The sequence below is a fragment of the Rhinopithecus roxellana genome, chromosome 5 (genome assembly GCF_007565055.1).
Source record: "Rhinopithecus roxellana isolate Shanxi Qingling chromosome 5, ASM756505v1, whole genome shotgun sequence".
Lineage (NCBI taxonomy): Eukaryota > Metazoa > Chordata > Mammalia > Primates > Cercopithecidae > Rhinopithecus > Rhinopithecus roxellana.
In genome coordinates, this window is record NC_044553.1 from 163,463,247 (window position 1) to 163,482,659 (window position 19,413).

The window sequence follows — 19,413 nt, forward strand, 5'->3', positions numbered from 1 at the left end:
GGATAGGGTGGGACACTTAGGCACAAGCCAGGCTTTGAGTGTTCCCAGATGCTCTCCTTTCATAACATAGCAAGAGAGACAAAAAGGGAGCCTTGAGGCAGGGGTAAGTTCCTGGGGAGAGGGGGCTGAGGGCTTTCTCCACTCCGCCCTCTTATCTGCGCTGGGCTGTCAAAGTCAAGTCATTTAAATTGAAATTTGAGAGCCGCAAAATAGGTTTTCAAACCTGTTTTGTAGTAGCTGCTAAATCTTCCACCAGAACACAAGTTGTCATCGTTTTCCTCCCTCTCGGGATGGAATCCCAGCAGGCGTTTCACAGGGTAAAAAGATACCAACGCAGAGGGGAAATACTTCTCCCCTAGCACCAACTCACTCACTTCCACGTGGACCAGAGCCAAGAGGCTCTGGCGACTGAGCGGTGGGTTAGTACAGACAGTCAGGCCAATCATTCGGGTCTCACTCCCTTCTTTTCAGTAGCAGATGTTTGGAGGGTCTGAGTGGTTATAGTAAGGGGCTCTCTCCACTTTGTATCGATATCACAGCCCCAGTGTAGATGGGGTCAGAGTGGTCTCTGTTGAATGCATGGGTAAAAGACAAATAAGTGATAATTGTAGTGAATTCTTATCGTTTTATGATAAGATTTATTCAGAATGGCATCCATTAAGAAGAAAAGTTGGACTTTCTGGTACAGAAGCAGGGCTCAGTCCTTTTTTTTTTTTTTTTTTTTTGAGACAGAGTCTCGCTCTGTTGCCCAGGCTGGAGTGCAGTGGCCAGATCTCAGCTCACTGCAAGCTCCGCCTCCCGGGTTTATGCCATTCTCCTGCCTCAGCCTCCCAAGTAGCTGGGACTATAGGCGCTCGCCACCTCGCCCGGCTAGTTTTTTATATTTTTTTAGTAGAGACGGGGTTTCACCGTGTTAGCCAGGATGGTCTCGATCTCCTGACCTCATGATCCGCCCATCTCGACCTCCCAAAGTGCTGGGATTACAGGCTTCAGCCACCGCGCCCGGCCTGGCTCAGTCATTCTTGACACAGTTTCTAGCTCCTCACCTCCTCCCAGTTCCCCAGGGTGGTCCACCCAGATCTCTGCTTAATACACCTGCTTGCTGGTGACCAGCTCCCTATAGGACGCCTGGATACAACCTACTGGACTCGGCCCCTGACCCCCACACCCCTCACGGACTGTGCAGACATGCCACAGTGACCACCACCCAGTCACAGCAAGATACCATGAAGCTGATGCCTGCCGGCTCGAAACCACACCCCACAGGAAATGCGCTTGGGTAACACCCTGGACCCCAATACAGATTTGGTGCACAGGCCGCTGGATCGCTCCCCATCCTCTGGCTGGGCCTGCCTGCTCCCCGAGGCTCCCCCTTCCCGCTGGCCTGTGAGGAACACTGCCTCCTCTCTCTAGCCCCGTGAGTCACACACCACTCTGCGGTTTCATGTGTTCCACTGCGCTGCCTCCTCCAGCTCTCACCTGACCCTCGCACCCAAACCTCACACTCTTCCTGGTCAGGACTCTCCCAGAGAGGCCATCATGATAGCAATGAACTGATTACGGCTCAGACAAAAGCCACAGGCTGCCTGCCAAGGCCTAGAAGCAAGCTGCTGGTGAGAGGAATGCCAGCACGGCTGGATACACAGGCCTGAGGCCATCAGCCAGGGTCAGGAGGCATCCCACGAGGGCGCACTAACCCCACGCCCACCGGCCCCAGAGCCCCCTCAGGGCAGGGCCCAAGTTTACAGCCACTCTCCAGGAGAGACCTCAAGACCGATTAGAGGAAAATTATGACAATGATTTTGTTTAATGGATTTTCCTTTTTCCTAGCACTTTGGAAAGCTACCAGTTTCTTTACAAGTTAAGCATCCATCTGACGCAGGGCAGGTGAGCCCCAAAATTGGGGCTTAACCCTGGAGGGTTCGCGGCTTCGCCCAGGAAGGCATTCAAGGGCGAGCGGGTGGCGTCAGCCAGGCAAGTTTGTTGAAGCAGCAGAGTCCTGCCCAGCAGCCTCTGAGGAACCGGCATACGGCCCGGGGGACAGCCCCGCTCCACAACCTGCCCGAGGTTCTGTACCTGTCCACGATGGTGATGAGACCCTAGGGTAGTCTGAAGTCTGAACACAGGGAAATCTTTAGAAGTCCCCACGATCTATGAGACTGAAAACAATCCTCCTCTCTGAGAATTTCATCTATTTCTGGGATAAACCAAATGTGCGTTTAGTCACACGTGACTCCAACTGAGCAACTTTCATTTCCCTAAAGCAGAAGGAATTCTCCATTATGCCGGCGAAATGGCAAGGAAGAGCCGAGAATGCTGGATCCCGTCCCCCACCGCGAGGAACCCCGCGGCAGGAGAAGGAGAAAGGACATCTGACCTGGAGGCTGGTGGGGCTTCGGCCACCCGTGGCCAGGAAGGAGTGCGCTGCCTCCGAGGGGGTGTGGACAGCTGCGACGCGGGTGTCACGCGGGATGGGTTTGCAGGGTTCCAGGCGTCAGTTCCTCACACCGGAGGCGGCGCCGACCGAGCCGCGAGGAGAACACAGTCCAGGGTGAAGCCCACGCCACTGGACGCGTCGGTTCTGCACCCGCCGGGGCAGGGGAGAGCCGCCTCTGGTGAGCAGAACCCCGGAGAAGGGACGACGCGGGTGCACCGCGCGGCCTGGGGACCCCAAGTCAGACGAACCTGCTGTGCAAGAACATTTTCCACACACCCCCGCCCGGGGGCGCTGGGCAGCCGCACGCGGCCCTCGGAACGCAGCCCCCACACGCCTTTACTTCCGGAAGGCGGGGACCGCCACAGCGAGGAGCTAGACCAGCCGAGGCAACAGAGCGAAATCCCGTTCCTACCCAAAATTAAAAAGCGGAGCGCGGAGGCGCGCGCCTGCGGTCCCAGCTACCCGGGAGGCAGAGAAGGGAGGATCGCCTGAGCCCGGAAGGCGGAGGCTGCAGAGAGCCGAGACTGTACCACTGCGCTCTACTCTGGGTGACAGAGCGAGACCCTGTCTCTAAAAGGAAAAAAGAGCTAGGAAAAAGCAGACTGCCCCTTAACTTCGGAGAAGTAAATGAGGAACTATAACCAGTGTCTACTGTTTAGGCATCAAACAAAAGCTGACAGGAATCCCGGCCGTCCCCGACGTCGCCCTGGCCAATCCCGCGCCGTTCCTCAAACTAGACCCGCCCCGACGTCGCCCTGGCGTATCCCACGCCGATCCTCAAACGAGGCCCGCCCCCGATGCACAAGCTCCGCCCCTTACACTCACCGCCCTTGCTGCCCGGTCCTGATCCTCGGCTTCACCCGCTGGCTCTTCCCGCGCAGCCGAATGCCGCCCTGACCTGGTTCCCAGCCTACCTCGCTTCGCACTGCATAGGAACCCCGCCCCTAGACTGTCCTCCCGCCTATCCTGAGCCGCGTGCGCACAATCCCTCCCACGGACCCGCCCACCCTGATCCTCAACCTCGCCCCTGGCCTTTCCCGCGCGGTCGAGTCTCGTACACCGGCGTATGAGTCCCACCCCCGATCTCGTCCTCCGCCTATCCCGCGCCGCTCCGCGCAGGAGCCCCGCCCCCACTTCACCCGCAGCCTATCACGCGCCGCGTCGCTTCCTCGGCCTCAAACCCGCTCACGCCCGCGGACGGGCGCGCGGCTGTGACGTCACTGCGTCGTTGGTAAGGGGCTGGCGGCCGGGGAGTTGCGTAGCTCCCGGCCCCGCGGCAATGCCCAAGCGGGGCTGCCCTTTCGCGGACGCGGCCCCGCTACAGCTCAAGGTCCGCGTGGGCCAGAGGGAGGTGAGCCGCGGCGTGTGTGCCGAGCGCTACTCGCAGGAGGTCTTCGGTGAGTGCCGGGCGGGCTGCCGAGGGTCCACTGCGTCGGGGCCTGGAACGGGCCGGGCCTCAGTGTCCCCTCTGAGGCCTGAGCGGGGGCTCGAGGGCCCTGCTTTCTGGCCGCGGTTACACAAGCTGGCCACGCCTAGGGCTGGAGTCACTGAGGGGATGTGAGGAGCCCAGCGTTCACCCACCTTGTCCAACAACCTGAAAGAAGAGGATCGCTGCCCTTAGCCCCCTCCCTCTTCCACGATCCCGGTTAGTCGCCGCCCCGCAGTGAGCGGCAGCCGCCTGGTGCTTCTTCAGGACTGTCCCGTGCAGGATGCCCTGGGGGAGGTCGGGGAGCGGGGCGTCCTGCATGGAGTTAACCCGAAGAGTGCCCCTTCTGACCCAAGAGGTATTCATGGAGCGCGCCGCCCCTGCCAGGCACTGCGGCTGTCCTGGGAGACCAAAGGCGGGCAAGACAGATGTGCCCCGTCTCCCGGGAGCTCCCCAACCTAGTTGGGGAGACCAGCAGGAGAAGGAGTCGCCACAGGTGATCCGGCAGGCACAGGTGTGTGCAGTCGCACCTGCAGGGATGGCATGGAAGGCTTCTCGGAAGAACAGAGTCTGAGCCGAATCCTGCGGGGGAGAGTGGGAGTTAGCCAGGCAGAGGCGGGGAAGGAAGAGGCCGAGGCAGAAGCCAGGCAGCAGGAGAGCGACATAGGACTCCGTGTGGCTGGAATGTCCAGTTCTGGGTGGGATGTGAGGGCAGTGAGCTCCCAGGCCTTCTCTGGCTTTCTCCTGTGGATTTCAGGCGTGTTAGTCGTATTGACCATCATTCTGACTGGGGTGATTAATACCCTGGGGCAGGTGCAAAGTGGAGCTTACCTTGCCTAGTAGTTGGGGCACAAGGTCTGCACCTGTAGAGCAGTTAGAGGATGACCCAGGGGGTGTGATTTGTCTGGTGCCGCTTGTGCCTTGGGGATGAAGGAAAGACTCTCCCTCCCGAGGTTCCTGTGTGCCGTGTCTCCAGTGTGCTAGGGCTGTGCAAGCCAGTGCTGTCCCGGGCCATGCGGAGTTAAGAGGAATAATGCCATGGGAACTGTGGCTGGACTGCAAGCGTCTGCCCTCTCAGGACAGTTGAAAAATTCAAACACTGTGCAGGCAAGAAGAGGAAGATGGAAACGGGGCCTGGCTCAGTCTGGCTCTTTACTCTTTACAAAGTAGGTAAATGCAGGACACCTACTTTGAACTGTGTAACAGTTTCCAAATTCCAGGCCACAGCTGTCACCCTGATCTCTTAACCTCGAATTGTTCACAAGGCGTTGAGGACAAGGATTAGCCTCACCACGTGTCTGTCCCATTCCTTTCCCATTATAGATGGGGGAAGGTGTGGGGGGCCAGGAGGAAGAGGTGCAGGGTGTTGTGGGCTGGCATCAGCTAATTTGAGTTACCACTATTATTGCTGCCCATTTCATGTAAAGCCACATAGAGTTTCTGGGATCTCTGCCTTTACTGTGTTATAATGAGGTGGAAAAAACAAAAACAAAAACAAAGCATTTCTGGGTCTGGTCCTGGGCGTCTGAGTTTCTGAAGCTCCCCCAGTGACTGAACTGTGGCCTGATGGAAAACCACTGCTCCCAGGGATGGGTGGGTATTTTAGAATGAGATCTGGAAGGTTCTGGGATGCTTGTCTTGCCAGCAACTCTGTAGCAGGTGAAGGGGTTGTGCGCTGGCCAGAGGCTGCAGGCCCAGCTCCAAACTTCTGGCTGCTTCCTTGGCAGTGATAAGCTTTGTGAATTAGTGCTCCACAGTGCAGAGCTCCCTCTGTGCATTCCACAGAGCCTGCTTTCCAGGTGGGGAGTGCTGGGGAAGCAGAAAAGGGAGAAAGGGGAACGAGCTCAGTGAGGCAAGGCCGGCCGTGAGTTGCCGAAAATAAGCAGAGTGATAGGAGAGGGAACCCTTGCATCAGGCACAGGTGGGGCTGTAGGGCTGGAGCCTTCCTGGAGGAGATGACAGCTAAGCCAGGTAAGGAAGGGAGGCACGAGCATTCTCAGCTTAGAGGCAGAGCAGGACCCTGCTTGCCAGGGCACAACACAGGCTGAGGTCACTGGGTGACAGAGGCCACACAGGAGGACGATGGGGTTCATGTGAGGCTGGAAAGACTAAGTGGCCATGCAGGGGCTTCGTTGGTACACAGTGAAGGATGTGAGAATGATTTGTCTTCCCCCAGAGAAGACCAAGCGACTCCTCTTCCTCGGGGCCCAGGCCTACCTGGACCACGTGTGGGATGAAGGCTGTGCCGTCGTTCACCTGCCAGAGTCCCCAAAGCCTGGCCCTACAGGGGCGCCGAGGGCTGCACGTGGGCAGATGCTGATTGGACCAGACGGCCGCCTGATCAGGAGCCTTGGGCAGGCCTCCGAAGCTGGTGAGTGGCACCAGCAGCCCTTCGTGGCTGTGGCACTGAGAGCAGGTGGTGGCACAGGCATTTTTCATTTGCAAGCTCAGGCTTTTCCTCCCTGGGCAAGCAGGAGTCTGACCTAGAGCTTGGCCTTCTGGCTCAGAAGCCTCCTGTTATCAGGAGGTCTCACATTCGAGACTGGAAGTGATTAAACAGTTTCTAACTACTGGGCCAGAAAAACAGCAGAGACTCCCTGGGTATCCCATCTGCTTTCCACGTGCAGCCCCCTGGGATGGTCCCACATGGCTGGAAACACGCCGCTCCCATCCCTGTGCAGTGTGGAGTGTGGGTCTCAGAGCATCACCTGTGTTGCTGGTTAGAAATGCAGTCCCCGACCCTACCTCGAGGCTGGTTGGTGTGTCTGGGAGGAGCTCAGGCACCTCTTGGTTAACCAGTAAGGCAGTGGGCCACACTTTGAGACCCAGATGGGACACATGGAGTTCTGACAAGCAGCAGGGGAAGACTGATCCTTCCAGCACTGGCCTCCAGGTAGCAGAGGGACCTGGTGAGGGAAGGAGCACTGAACTTGGAGTCACCTGCAGGCATGTCTCACCTTGGATCTCGCTAGTGAAACGGGGTCCTATGCACTGTGCCAGGCTCCTGGGTTGTCAGAAGGACCTAGTGTGGGTGAGGATGGGGTAAGCAGGTCAGAGCCCTCTGCCCTCAGGTGTGCATGGAGTCAGGTAGGCCAGCAGTCCCGGAAACTCCCGTCTCCTTGCAGGCTGACAGCATGGCGTTTCTTCCTCACAGACCCATCCGGGATAGTGTCCATCGCCTGTTCCTCATGTGTGCGAGCCGTAGATGGGAAGGCAGTCTGCAGCCAGTGTGAGCGAGCCCTGTGCGGGCGGTGTGTGCGCACCTGCTGGGGCTGTGGCTCCGTGGCCTGTACCCTGTGTGGCCTCGTGGAGTAAGTACTTTAGTCCCTGGAGCTGCTGAGATCCCGTAGCCCCAGCAAGGCGTGACGGGGGACGGGTGGGTCACCCATGTTGGCAAGGGCCCACAGCACCCACGTGTGGCATCTGACACAGTGCCATCTGGCATTGCCTAATGGGACATGGTGGCCATAGATGCTTGGCCCAACTTTAGTGGTAGTAATCCTCTCTAAGGGAAAGCTGAACCTCACAGATGATCTGCTGTGTATCCAGCTCTGGTCCCTGTCTTTAGCTGCTTCCTGTTCTGGTCTTTGAGCGCCCCCACCTCCTCCTTCTCTGGCCTTTGAGCACCCCTCTCCCCGTCCTTCTCACTGTCTGAGAAGCCCCTGGTTGGTGACACAGGTGCACACTGCAGCTTCGCCACAGTCATGCGTGCTGTTTGGTTGTAGACCCTCTCAGGCAGGAAGTGGAATGTTTGCGTAGTCTCCCATTTGTGGGTGGGTTTGCTGCAGCTGGCTGGATCCCGTCCTTACTCCTAAGGTGGGGAGCGGCATTCTCACCACAGGGGCTACTCAGCTGGTGGGTGGGAGTGGACAGTGTGGAGCCTGTTTGCCCTGCCCCTTGAGAAAGATGACTTCATCCAGACACATGTGGAACTGGCTCTGTAGACCCAAAGCAAGCTTAGTCCAAACAGTGTCTGAAATTGTCCATCTAAAATAGAAACCACATATTACATCTCGAGTCCTTTCTCTTGAGCCTTTCTTCAGTCGGGGCAGAGGCCCAGACTCATTGGAGATGGCGAGCCCCGGGCAGGGGGTGGGCAGCACCAGGGAGAAGTGCCGCGTGCCTGTGGTCGGCTCACATGGCTTCAACATGGGCAGGAGTGGGGTAACGCACCCCATCCGGGTTAGGAATCATCTGCAAGGCATCCTGCCCATCCTCTGCAGGGCTCTCCAGCTGGCTGCTGGTGTCAGGGAAGGGGCTGTCTTCACGGCTCACCCACTGTACTACTGGCAAACTCTGCAACACCAGGTGGCAAGCAGTTCTGGCTGCCTTGTTGACTCCATGGTCCTGTCGTGTTTGGGGTGGCCATTGCTGGTCTTGTTTCCTCGCGGCGTCTCTCTCTCTTTTTTTTTTTTTTTTTTTTGAGACAGAGTCTCGCTCTGTCTCCCAGGCTGGAGTGCAGTGGCCGGATCTCAGCTCACTGCAAGCTCCGCCTCCCGGGTTCACGCCATTCTCCTGCCTCAGCCTCCCGAGTAGCTGGGACTACAGGCGCCCGCCCCCTCGCCCAGCTATTTTTTTTGTATTTTTAGTAGAGACAGGGTTTCACCGTGTTAGTCAGGATGGTTTCGATCTCCTGACCTCGTGATTCGCCCGTCTCGGCCTCCCAAAGTGCTGGGATTACAGGCTTGAGCCACCGCGCCCGGCCAAAGCGTCTCTCTTAATCACTTTCTCCCTGTGTTTTGCTGGTTTCTCTCACCTTTACCCTTAGAGCTTTTTTTTTTTGAGACAGAGTCTCGCTCTGTCATCTAGGCTGGAGTGCAGTGGCGTGATCTTGGTTCACTGCAACCTCCGCCTCCTGTGTTCAAGCAATTTTCCTGTCTCAGCCTCCCAAGTAGCTAGGATTACAGGCGTGCACCGGCACGCCCAGCTAATTTTTGTATTCTTAGTAGAGATGGGGTTTCACCATGTTGGCCAGGCTGGTCTCGAACTCCTGACCTCAGGTGATCCTCTGGCCTCGGCCTCCCAAGGTGCTGAGGTTACAGGCGTGAGCCACCATGCCCGGCCCTTCCCTTAGTCTTGATACATCAGAAGAAAGCACTGTTTGATGTGCTTCAGTGTAGACCATTGTGGTTCGGTGAATTCTGGCAGGTCATCTGGAGGTTTCTTTGGAGAGCTTCTATCCTACTGTAAACCCAGGTTGGGCCTCATGTGAATTCGTTGGCAGTGGGAATCAGCTAGGGTTGCTGTACCTGAGTTCGCAGACCAGGTGGCTTAGACAGCAGAGAGGTACTGCCACACAGCTTTGGAGACCAGAAGTCTGAGAGGAAGGTGCTGGCAGGGCTGGTTTCTTCTGAGGCTGCGATGGGAAACCTGTCCTGACCTCTCTCCTGGTGTCTACTGGTTATCTTTGGTGTTCCCTGTAGACAGCTGCCCACTCCCTGTATCTTCATGTCTTCCTTCTCTGTGTCCTTCTCTTCACGTGGCAGTCTTTTCAGGATGCTGGTCGTGTTGCCTTAGGGCCCCTACATCAGTGCCATCATCTAGACTGATTCTGCTGGCAGTCATCCTGTCTCCAGATAAGGTCATGTCCTGAAGTGTTCTGGGTTAGGACTTTGACGTTTGAATGGTGGGGACTGGTGGACACAATTCAGCCCCTGACAGCAGCTTTTCTCTCCCCTCCCTGACGCTGTCACAGCTGCAGTGACATGTACGAGAAAGTGCTGTGCACCAGCTGCGCCATGTTCGAGACCTGAGGCTGGCTCAAGCCGGCTGCCTTCACGGAGAGCCACGCCGTGCATGGCAGCCTTCCCTGGACGAGCGCTCGGTGTTCACACTGAACTGTGGGGTCAGTGGGAAGGCCTTTTACATGTTCTATTTTGTATCCTAATGACAGAATGAATAAACTTCTTTATATTTGCACAAGAGGACTCTTGTCTGTCAGCACTTCTGAGGGTGGAGTTTGTGACCCTCCATCTGGGATGGCCAAAGGAACAGTCAGTGGGCGGGGCCTGCTGCACCTGTTGTCTACCCACCAGCTCCTAGAAACCCCACTGTGCATTGTATGAGGCCCCTCACTCGCCCTCTGCTACAGATGGGAAGTCTCAGCCCAGAGCACGTTCCTCCCCAGCTTGCCCAGCTGGTAATGGGGAGAAAGGACCCAGGTCTGGCTCCAGGGTACACAACCAGTGTACTAGACCCTCATGGAGAGAGGTGATACTCGCACACTATCCCCAGATGCCACTGTCATGCACACCTGATCCATCACATCTTGGTGTCTAGTTTACTTTTTTGGTGCCTGTGTGGTCAGACCCTGTGTGATTGATAGGCCCCTGCCCTCTGGGAACTTTGCTCTAGCAGGGAGATGGCTGTAGCAGTGCTCCCCCTGCAGTCAGTGTAGCTTGTGTGGGGCCTTGAAGGAAGAGGAGTTGTTGACAGGAGAGGAGGCGGGGTGGCCTGGAGGACAGAAGAGGGCTTGAGTGCTGGTCCCCACACAGGTCCACTGAGACGAGTCCCAGCCCCTCCAGGGATGAATGAGCAGTCGAGCCACAGCCCCTCGGAGAAGCTCTGGACTAGAGTAAAGGTTGGTTGGGGCAGAGGGTGGGTGGGAGCGTGTGCCGGGGATAGTTGAGAAGAGCCTTCGCTGTTCCTGGGAAGCTGTTGGAGGAGCAGATGATGCTGATTCTTAGAGAAAAATCAGTGGTGCCCAGGTGGTGGGGCCGAGGACATACCACTCCCATGTCACGGGTAGAGGGGACCCTCAGAGAGGTGGTCAGCATGGTAAAATTCCAGGGGGCAACTTAGAAGGGGATTGCAGAGGACTGGCTGGGGGCTTCCTGCACTGAGGACGGCCTTGACCGCCTGCTGCGAGCACCAGCAGCAAGTGGCCACAGTCAGCCATGTGCTGACTCCTTCCAGGTGTCCACAACAGACTCTGCCACCCAAGCCCTCATTTCTGTTACTCCTGTCGCTGCTCCCTCGGGCCTGTCAGCTTTTCCCTTCATATCCTCTGGCTGCGTCCCTGCCCCACGGGACCACACTGCTCCAGCCAGCCTGCCTCCCACCCCTGTGGAGTCACTACATAGCACCCTCCAGGCTCCCTGCTTCTCCCCTGCACGTGGCAGTCTGTCCTTATACAGCACCAGATCTGTCACTCCCCTCTGCCAACACTTCAGTGGCTAAACATGTCTTTAAAAGTAAAAGCCTGTGGCCCCACAGCCTCTGGCTTCACCCCTCCTCCCCCGTCCCAAGGCTTGCTCTGCCCCAGCCCGGCCTTCCTGCTGTTCTGAGAATGCTCAGCATGTTTCTCCTGCACCCCCTTCATCCCTTTGCCTGGGGAGCTCTTCTCTGGACGGCCATAGGGCTCCCCGGGATTCAGCTCAGAGAAGCATCCCAGTGCCCTAATGTGTAGGACAACCCCTCCATCACTCTCTCTCCCGCCCTACCTAACTTTACCACTGGGTGTAATGCTTATTTATTTATTTATTTATTTGAGACGGAGTATCGCTCTGTCGCCTGGGCTAGAGTGCAGTGGCCGGATCTCAGCTCACTGCAAGCTCCGCCTCCCGGGTTTACGCCATTCTCCTGCCTCAGCCTCCCGAGTAGCTGGGACTACAGGCGCCCGCCACCTCGTCCGGCTAGTTTTTTGTATTTTTCTTCAGTAGAGACGGGGTTTCACCGGGTTAGCCAGGATGGTCTCGATCTCCTGACCTCGTGATCCGCCCATCTCGACCTCCCAAAGTGCTGGGATTACAGGCTTGAGCCACCGCGCCTGGCCTGTAATGCATATTTAAGCAAATATGCAAATGTACTTATTTTCTGTACTAACTGAGGTGTCGCTTCCATGAGGGATGGGACTTTGCCTAAAGCAGTACCTGGCATATATGTTTGTAAATATTTCTTGGTCTTCCAGCTGTGGTGGAGCAACAAAACTGGCCCATAGACGACCAGATATAGATACAGATACAGATCTGTAGACAGCAGACGGCAGCCAGTGCAGGATAGCAGTGCCTGAGAGGGAACAAACGCCAGGAGCCCAGGGCAGCTGGAACACTGGAGTAGAAATTGCCTCCGTGTTGTTCCCCACAAGGCTCCTGCTGAGGACTGATGGCTCCTGTGTGTTGGGAAACTGCCTGAGGCTGGGGAAAGAGCCATTGGAAGAAAGCAGGAAGCAAGTCACATTCCCAGCACTAAGTGTGGAGAAACCTCATTCATGGAGAACAGGGTAGAGGACTCCAAAGGATATTGATGTCATATTCAGGCTAGATTAGCCCTAGACTAGAGACTGCTCTGTGCCTTCCTAACAACTTTAAGTCAAGCCTCAAAAAGACCAGACGGTTGCAAGTACTTTAATAGCATCCAGAACAAAACTCAAAAGTAAGGGGGAAACGTTTTGTTTTTCTTTAGAACAAACATGAGGCCGGGTGTCAATAACTCATGCCTGTAATCCAAACACTGTGGGAGGCTGAGGCGGGTGGATCACTTGAGGCTAGGAGTTTGAGAACAGCCTGGCCAACATGGCAAAACCCCATCTCTAAAAATACAAAAATAAGCCAGGCATGGTGGCAGGTGCCTGTAATCCCAGCTACTCGGGAGGCTGAGGCAGGAGAATCACTTGAACCCAGGAGGTGGAAGTTACAGTGAGCCAAGATCTCACCACTGCACTCCAGCCTGGGTGACAGAGTAAGACTCCGTCTCAAAAAAAAGAAAAAAAAACAAACATGCAAAGAAGCAGGAACTACACCACACAATGAGAAGAAAAGTTAGTCTGTAGAAACAGACCCAGAAATGACACAAGGTGGTAGAATAATTCTGTCTACTAAGTAGACAAAGACATCGGAATGGCCATTATTAAGAAGGATAGAGGAAAACAGGAGCATGTTAAGAAAAGGAATGAAAGACATAAAAATGGCCCAAACAATTTCCAGAGACAAAAATACAACGTCGATGGAAAATACACTGATGATATTAAAACCAAAATAGACATTGCAGAATGTGGACTTGAAGCCATAGCAATATAAACTATCCAAAAGGGAACAGAAAAAAAAAAATGGGGGAAATGGCAGAGCCCCTCTGAGTTGTGGGACAAGTTCAGGCAGCCCACTGTGCCTATAACTGGAGACCCATGGACCAGGGGCATAGGAGGGTGGAGACAACTTTTGGAAAAAATAATGGTAGGCTGGGCGTGTAATCTTAGCACTTTGGGAGGCTGATGCTGGCGGATCACCTGAGGTCAGGAGTTGGAGACCAGCCTGGCCAACATGGTGAAATGCCGTCTCTACTAAAAATACAAAAATTAGCCAGGTGTGGTGGCAGTTGCCTATAATCCCAGCTACTTGGGAGGCTAAGACAGGAGAATCACTTGAACCTGGGAGGCAGAGGTTGCAGTGAGCTGAGATTGCGCCATTGCACTCCAGCCTGGTTGATAAGAGCGAAACTCCATCTCTAGATAAATATTAAAATAATGACTGCAAAATTTTCCAATTTGGTGGAAACATAAAGCCACAGATCCAGGAACCTCAGTAAACCCCAATAGAAACATGGAGAAAATTACATGAAGCACATCATGAAATTCTCCAAACCAGTGAAAAATAAAAATCTGAAAAGCAGCCAGAGAAGAAAGGCACTTTGTGTTTACAGGAACAAAAAATGGCAGCAAGACTTCTCACTAGAAACTGCAAGCAGACAGTGAACAACACCTGTGGGTTGGGCAAATAACTTGAATAAACTTATTTATTTATTTATTTAGTTAGTTAGTTAGTTAGTTAGTTAGTTAGTTAGTTAGTTATTTGAGACAGAGTTTCACTCTTGTTGCCCAGGCTGGAGTGCGGTGGCGCGATCTTGCCTCACCACAACTTCCACCTCCCGGGTTCAAGCAATTCTTCTGCCTCAGCCTCCCAAATAGCTGGGATTTCAGGCATGTGCCACCACACCTAGCTAATTTTGTGTTTTTAGTGGAGACGGGGTTTCTCTATGTTGGTCAGGCTGGTCTCAAACTCCCGACCTCAAGTGATCTGCCTGCCTCAGCCTCCCAAAGTGCTGAGATTACAGGCATGAGCCACTGTGCCTGGCTTGAATAAACATTTATCCAAATTTAGTTTTGTAAGAAAAGAATGTCAACCTGGAATTCTATACCCAGTGAAAATATCTTTCAAAAGTGAAGATGAAATAAAGACTTTTCAGACATACAAAGCTGAAAGAATTACAAAAATTATGAAAAGATGCTTTCCTGGCAGAAGGAAAATGACACCAGATGGAAAGTGCATATACACAAAGATATGACGAGCCCCTGAAATGGTCACTGTGTGGGAGGACACAAAAGGCAGGGTTTTTTCTGATTTTTAAAAGTACCTGTAATCCCAGTTACTCAGGAGATTAAGCTGGGAGAATCACTTGATAGGGGTTCAAGGCCAGCCTGGGCAACATGGCAAGACCCTGTCTTTAAATATGTATATATATAATCTCTTTAAAAGACAATTGCCTAGGCTAGCTGCAGTGACTCACACCTGTAATCCCAACACTTTGGGAGACTGAGGCAGGCGAATCACCTAAGGTCAGGAGTTCAAGACCAGCCTGGCCAATATGGCAAAAACCCCATCTCTACTAAAAATACAAAAATTATCCAGGCGTGGTGGCGCACACCTATAATCCCAGCTACTGAGGAGGCTGAGGCAGGAGAATCACTTGAACCCAGGAGGCGGAGGTTGCAGTGAGCCGAGATCTCGCCATTGCACTCTAGCCTGGGCAACAGAACAAGACTGTCTCAATTTTAAAAAAGGCCAGGCGTGATGGCTCATGCCTGTTATCCCAACACTTTGGGAGGCCGATGCTGGCAGCTCACCTGAGGTCAGGAGTTTGAGACCAGCCTGACCAACTTGGAAAACCCTGTCTCTACTAAAAATATAAATTAAAAAAAATTAGCTGGGTGTGGTGGTGGGCGCCTGTAATCCTAGCAACTCAGGAGGCTGAGGCAGGAGAATCGCTTGAACCTAGGAGGCAGAGGTTGCAGTGAGCCTAGATCGCGCCATTGCACTCCTGCCTGGGTGATAGAACGAGACTGTCTCAAAGAAAAAAAAAAAATTAAAAAAAAATTGTCTATACAGATGCTCCTCAGCTTATAATGGGTTACATCCAGATAAACCCATCACAAGTTGGAAATATTGTTAAGGAACATACTGAATGTGTATCGCTTTTGCAACATCATAAAGTTGAAAAATTGTAAGTTGAACCATTGTAAGTCAGGGACCGTCTGTACATAGAGAACTCCTAACAGGCAACAATTAAAAAAAATTCAAAAATGGGCAAAGGACTTGAGTAAACATTTGTCCAAAGAATATGTAAAAACAGCACGCACATGAAAAGATGCTCAACGTCACTGATTATTAGGGAAATGCAAATCAAAACCACAATGAGATACCACCTCACACCCATCAGGATAGCTATTATTTGAAAACAAAACAAGTGTTGGGGAGGATATGGAGAAATTGGAACATTTGTGCACTGCTGGTGGGAATGTGAAATGGTGCAGCCAGTGCAGAAAACAGCAGGCAGTTCCTCAAAACACTAAACATAAGCCTGGCACAGTGGCTAATGCCTGCAATCCTAGTGGTTTGGAAGGCTGAGACGGGAGGATCACTTGAGCCCAGGAGTTCGAGACCAGCCTGGGCAACATAGTGAGACTCTGTCTCAAAAAAATAAAAGGAAAATAAGAACTAAACATAGAATTGCTGTTTGATCCAGCAATTCCACTTCTGGGTATAGACACAAAAGAATAGACAGCAGGGGTGTGAACAGGTATTTGTACACAAGTTTATAGCAGCATTATCCCCAATAGCGAAATGATGGAAACAACCCGCATGTTCATCACGGGACAAATGCATAAACAAAACGGGGTCTATACATGCAGTAAAATAGTATTTAGCCTTAAAAAGAAATAAAATTCTGACATGCTACATCACAAACGAACCTTAAAGATACTATGGCTGAGTGAAATAAGCCAGACACAAAAAGACAAACACTGCATGATCTCACTTCTATGAAATCCCCAGAGGACTGGGGAGCTACATTCATTCGTTTATTCAAAATATATTTATTCTAAATGCAACACAGTATCCTGGATTGTATGTGTATACTGGAATAGAAAAAGAACATCAGTGGGAAAACTGGTAAAATCCAAAAAATAAGCCAATAAAGGAGATAAAATGAGACAACCGACAATACTTATTTAATCCAAAAAAGACAGAAAAGGGTGAACAAAGAACAAATGGGACCTATAGAAAAAGAGCAAGATAGTATATTTAAGCTCAACCATATCAATAGTTGCATTAAATGTAAATGGTCTAGACACCTTAATTAAAGGGCAATGATTGTTAGTTTTTTTAAAAAATAACAACAACAACAACAAAAACCTACATGCTCTCAGCCCCTTCTGTCCCATACTTGCTAGAAGCAAAAGAATGAAATAATTATCTGTTGTATGATAAGTTCAGCCTTTGAGTGGACATTCACTGGAAGTGACATCTTCTGGGAAGGCAGACCTAGCCCTTATCCTGACATGCCACAGAAACGCTGTCAGCTCCTGGGACCTCATCTACAACACTGAGGCCCCCAGACCCAGGGACCTGCAGAGCCTTCAGTTACCCACACCTGCTGAAACGTGGGAGGTCTAAGTGCTAAAGTCACTTTTATTATCTTCCTCCCTTCCAGGCCGGCCTTGTGCTGGAAAGAGCATGATGTGCATATGTGAGAAACAAACTCACCCATCCACGCCCAAAGAATGGACTCGGAGACCCGGAGAGCAGCCAAAGTGAGACTTTTTTTTTTTTTTTTTTTTTTTTGAGACGGAGTCTGGCTCTGTCTCCCAGGCTGGAGTGCAGTGGCCAGATCTCAGCTCACTGCAAGCTCCGCCTCCCGGGTTTACGCCATTCTCCTGCCTCAGCCTCCCGAGTAGCTGGGACTACAGGCGCCCGCCACCTCGCCCGGCTAGTTTTTGTATTTTTTAGTAGAGACAGGGTTTCACCATGTTAGCCAGGATGGTCTCGATCTCCTGACCTCGTGATCCACGTGTCTCGGCCTCCCAAAGTGCTGGGATTACAGGCGTGAGCCACCGCGCCCGGCCCAAAGTGAGACTTTTAATGATGGTCTTGCAAGATTGGGTGTCTGATGGGCTGGCACACCCAGCACAGTTTCAACAAGCAGTGTATCCCCTAGTGCGCAGGTCCCGCCCCCAGTTCCTCATAGGCTGAGTACTATGGGGTCACGACCTTCCTGGACATCACCTATTGGTTGTTGGGTAGGGGCTTTAGGTGTTCTTTAGGGTTGTCTTGTTGCATTTTGTTGCAATGCATTGCAATGCTAGTTAACTCAGGGGCTCTTCAGATATTTGACTTATGACCTAAGTAGCTGGGTGGGCTGGTAAGAACAGACCAAGCGAGTTATTTTGGAGGCTGGTAAGCTTTCATTTTAGACTAAACTTTGGTTCAGATGAGGGCAACTAAGGGGCGGGGGATGGGGGTGACAAACAGGTGTTGGCTATCTAAGCAGGGGCCTAGTATACCCTGTTGCTGCTATAGTTTGCGGACCTAAGCTGATTTAAGGCACTTTGTCTTGGAAATGGACACTTTATACATTATTTCCTTCGGGGTACCTCTGACACAGGAAGGAGAGCTTCCTCTTGGTTGGCATATTCCTGTTATAACCTCTTCAGACAGCCCTTGCTGTTCGGCAGGCCCTGGTGAGGCTTCAGGGTCCTGCCCGTCTCCACCTGCTCTGGCCTTGCTGGCCAGGACTGGACTGCCCCTTGCAGGGGCACCTGCACCTCCTGGAGTTTCCTCTCTGAGATGTGCATCTCCGTGCACATCTCACCCCTCATTGACACCCTCCACCCCACCCCTGGGATGCTGCCTCCTGCTGCGGATGGTTCTGTCTGGGGCAGCTAGGAAGGTCAGGAAATTCTCAGAGGGTCTCCATTTCTGCGTTCATTTTGTTAGGTCCTCAGCCACTTGTAACAGGGACATAACGCAGGGTCATGTCTGTACTAATGCCAATGACTTTGAAGCCTCTCTCTCTGGACTGAAGAAATATCCCTAAGGGGCCAGGTGTGGTGGCTCACACCTTGTAATCCCAGTGCTTTGGGAGGCCAAGGCAGGGGGATCACTTCAGGCCAGGAGTTCAAGACTGGCCTGAGCAACATAGCAAGACCCTATCTCTACCACAAAAAAGGTAAGAACTGGCCCTGAGGCAGGCCTACATTGTCAGAGGGGGCCCTGCTGGGAGAAGCAGCTCGTGCGCCTCAGCCTGGCTGTGGGAGACGCTGCCTCTGCCTGACAATTTCCATCCCTTGGCTACTTTCAGTAATGCTTTGCTCAAAATTGGAGGATATTGGAAAGGCATTGCTGTATTTTTTGGTTTCTAAGAGTCACATTATTGACAGATCTGAAATCCAGATGCCTCTTACCCTCGGAGCATCATTTACTGTGTCAGGTTTTGTGTATTTCCTGAAAAGCTGTGTCAGTTTTGCAGCCTGTTAGAACTGAAGCAATAAGGGATCACCCAGAGGAGAGCTTTGGGCTGCTCCAGATGTGGCTGTTCTTGGCTCCCACAGACCCAGCAGAACATCCTCCCCAGCCTGTGCTCCCTGGGGGCACCCCCTCCAGTGGAAGTGAGGGCAGCCACGCACCCCTGGGAATGCCTTAGAGAGGGGCCAACTGCCATCGCCAGGGGCCTGACTCTGCAACTGTCCACACCTACGGGGAGTCCATCTGACAGATGAGGAAGCTGAGGCTCCAGGGGCCCTGGCTCCCACCCCCTCTGCGGGTCACTCGCCTGCCCGGAGCCTGGTGGCCAACCCGCTGTGTCAGTTGCTTGGCAGCGGACTCCTCTCCTGGCTCAGGGAGTGGTTCAGGCAGGCGTCCACCAGGTGGCAGCACCGGCACATTCTGCAGGCTGTTGGGGCTGAGCTCCATGCAGTGGTGCTCTGCGGGTAACCTGGGCCCCAGCCTATCCCCTCCCAACCCCTGCAGCCCCTCCTCCTGCTCTGTCCAGCTTCCAACAGGACACTCTCAGGCCTCCCAGCCTTTCTTCCACCGCGGCCCAGGCCATGACCTTGGCCTCAGCTCTGGGCCCTGCCCTGTCTGTCCTTCCTGGTGGTCAAGGTCTGGTTTACTGCCCTACCCAGGGGAACAGCAGCTGGGGCTGGGGGCAGATGGCCACGTGGTCCAATGGTCTTCAAGGCTGGGGTGAAGCTGGGTAGGGTCAAAGGAAGAAAAGGTGGATCCCAATCGGGCAGGGCCAGCAGGGCCTCCCATCTCCCCTCAGGCCAGGCCTCTGGAGATGGGGGAGGAACACCTTCCACGGGAGGCTGCCCCTGGGCACAGACCTGCAGACTCCTGCCTCAGCCCACCACACAGCCTGTCCCCAAGCCTGCTGGGGTGGCGGTGCCCACCAGGAGGAGCTGGGGAGGACCAGCTGTTCTGAGAAATGCTCGTTCCCTCCTGGGACCCCCCACTCCCTCCCTGGCCACCCACTCCCCCACCTAGCAAAGTGAGTCAAAAAC

The 19,413-nt window shown here is 53.5% G+C and overlaps 1 protein-coding gene across 3 annotated transcripts; it reads left to right on the forward strand.

Moving 5' to 3' along the window:
• Positions 1 to 3,290: 3,290 nt before the first annotated feature.
• Positions 3,291 to 9,787, forward strand: SIVA1 (SIVA1 apoptosis inducing factor). 3 transcript variants are annotated; one of them, XM_010376938.2, is made up of 4 exons: positions 3,291 to 3,834; positions 6,040 to 6,234; positions 7,018 to 7,174; positions 9,559 to 9,787. In XM_010376938.2, exons 1-4 carry the CDS (start codon positions 3,504 to 3,506, stop codon positions 9,614 to 9,616), a joined length of 741 nt encoding a protein of 246 aa, XP_010375240.2. In that variant the 5' UTR covers positions 3,291 to 3,503; the 3' UTR covers positions 9,617 to 9,787. The 3 variants fall into 3 exon arrangements, with proteins under 3 accessions (XP_010375240.2, XP_030786405.1, XP_010375241.2); XM_030930545.1 differs by lacking the exon at positions 9,559 to 9,787 and adding an exon at positions 9,350 to 9,541; XM_010376939.2 differs by lacking the exon at positions 6,040 to 6,234.
• Positions 9,788 to 19,413: the final 9,626 nt, after the last annotated feature.

What these genes read in the sequence shown, in the direction of transcription:
- SIVA1 (XM_010376938.2), top strand. Translation starts at nt 3,504, where the DNA reads ATGAGTCCCACCCCCGATCTCGTCCTCCGCCTATCCCGCGCCGCTCCG. An exon ending in TGGGCAGGCCTCCGAAGCTG is followed by an intron (nt 6,235 to 7,017) that starts GTGAGTGGCACC and finishes TCTTCCTCACAG; the next exon opens with ACCCATCCGGGATAGTGTCC. An exon ending in ACCCTGTGTGGCCTCGTGGA is followed by an intron (nt 7,175 to 9,558) that starts GTAAGTACTTTA and finishes ACGCTGTCACAG; the next exon opens with CTGCAGTGACATGTACGAGA.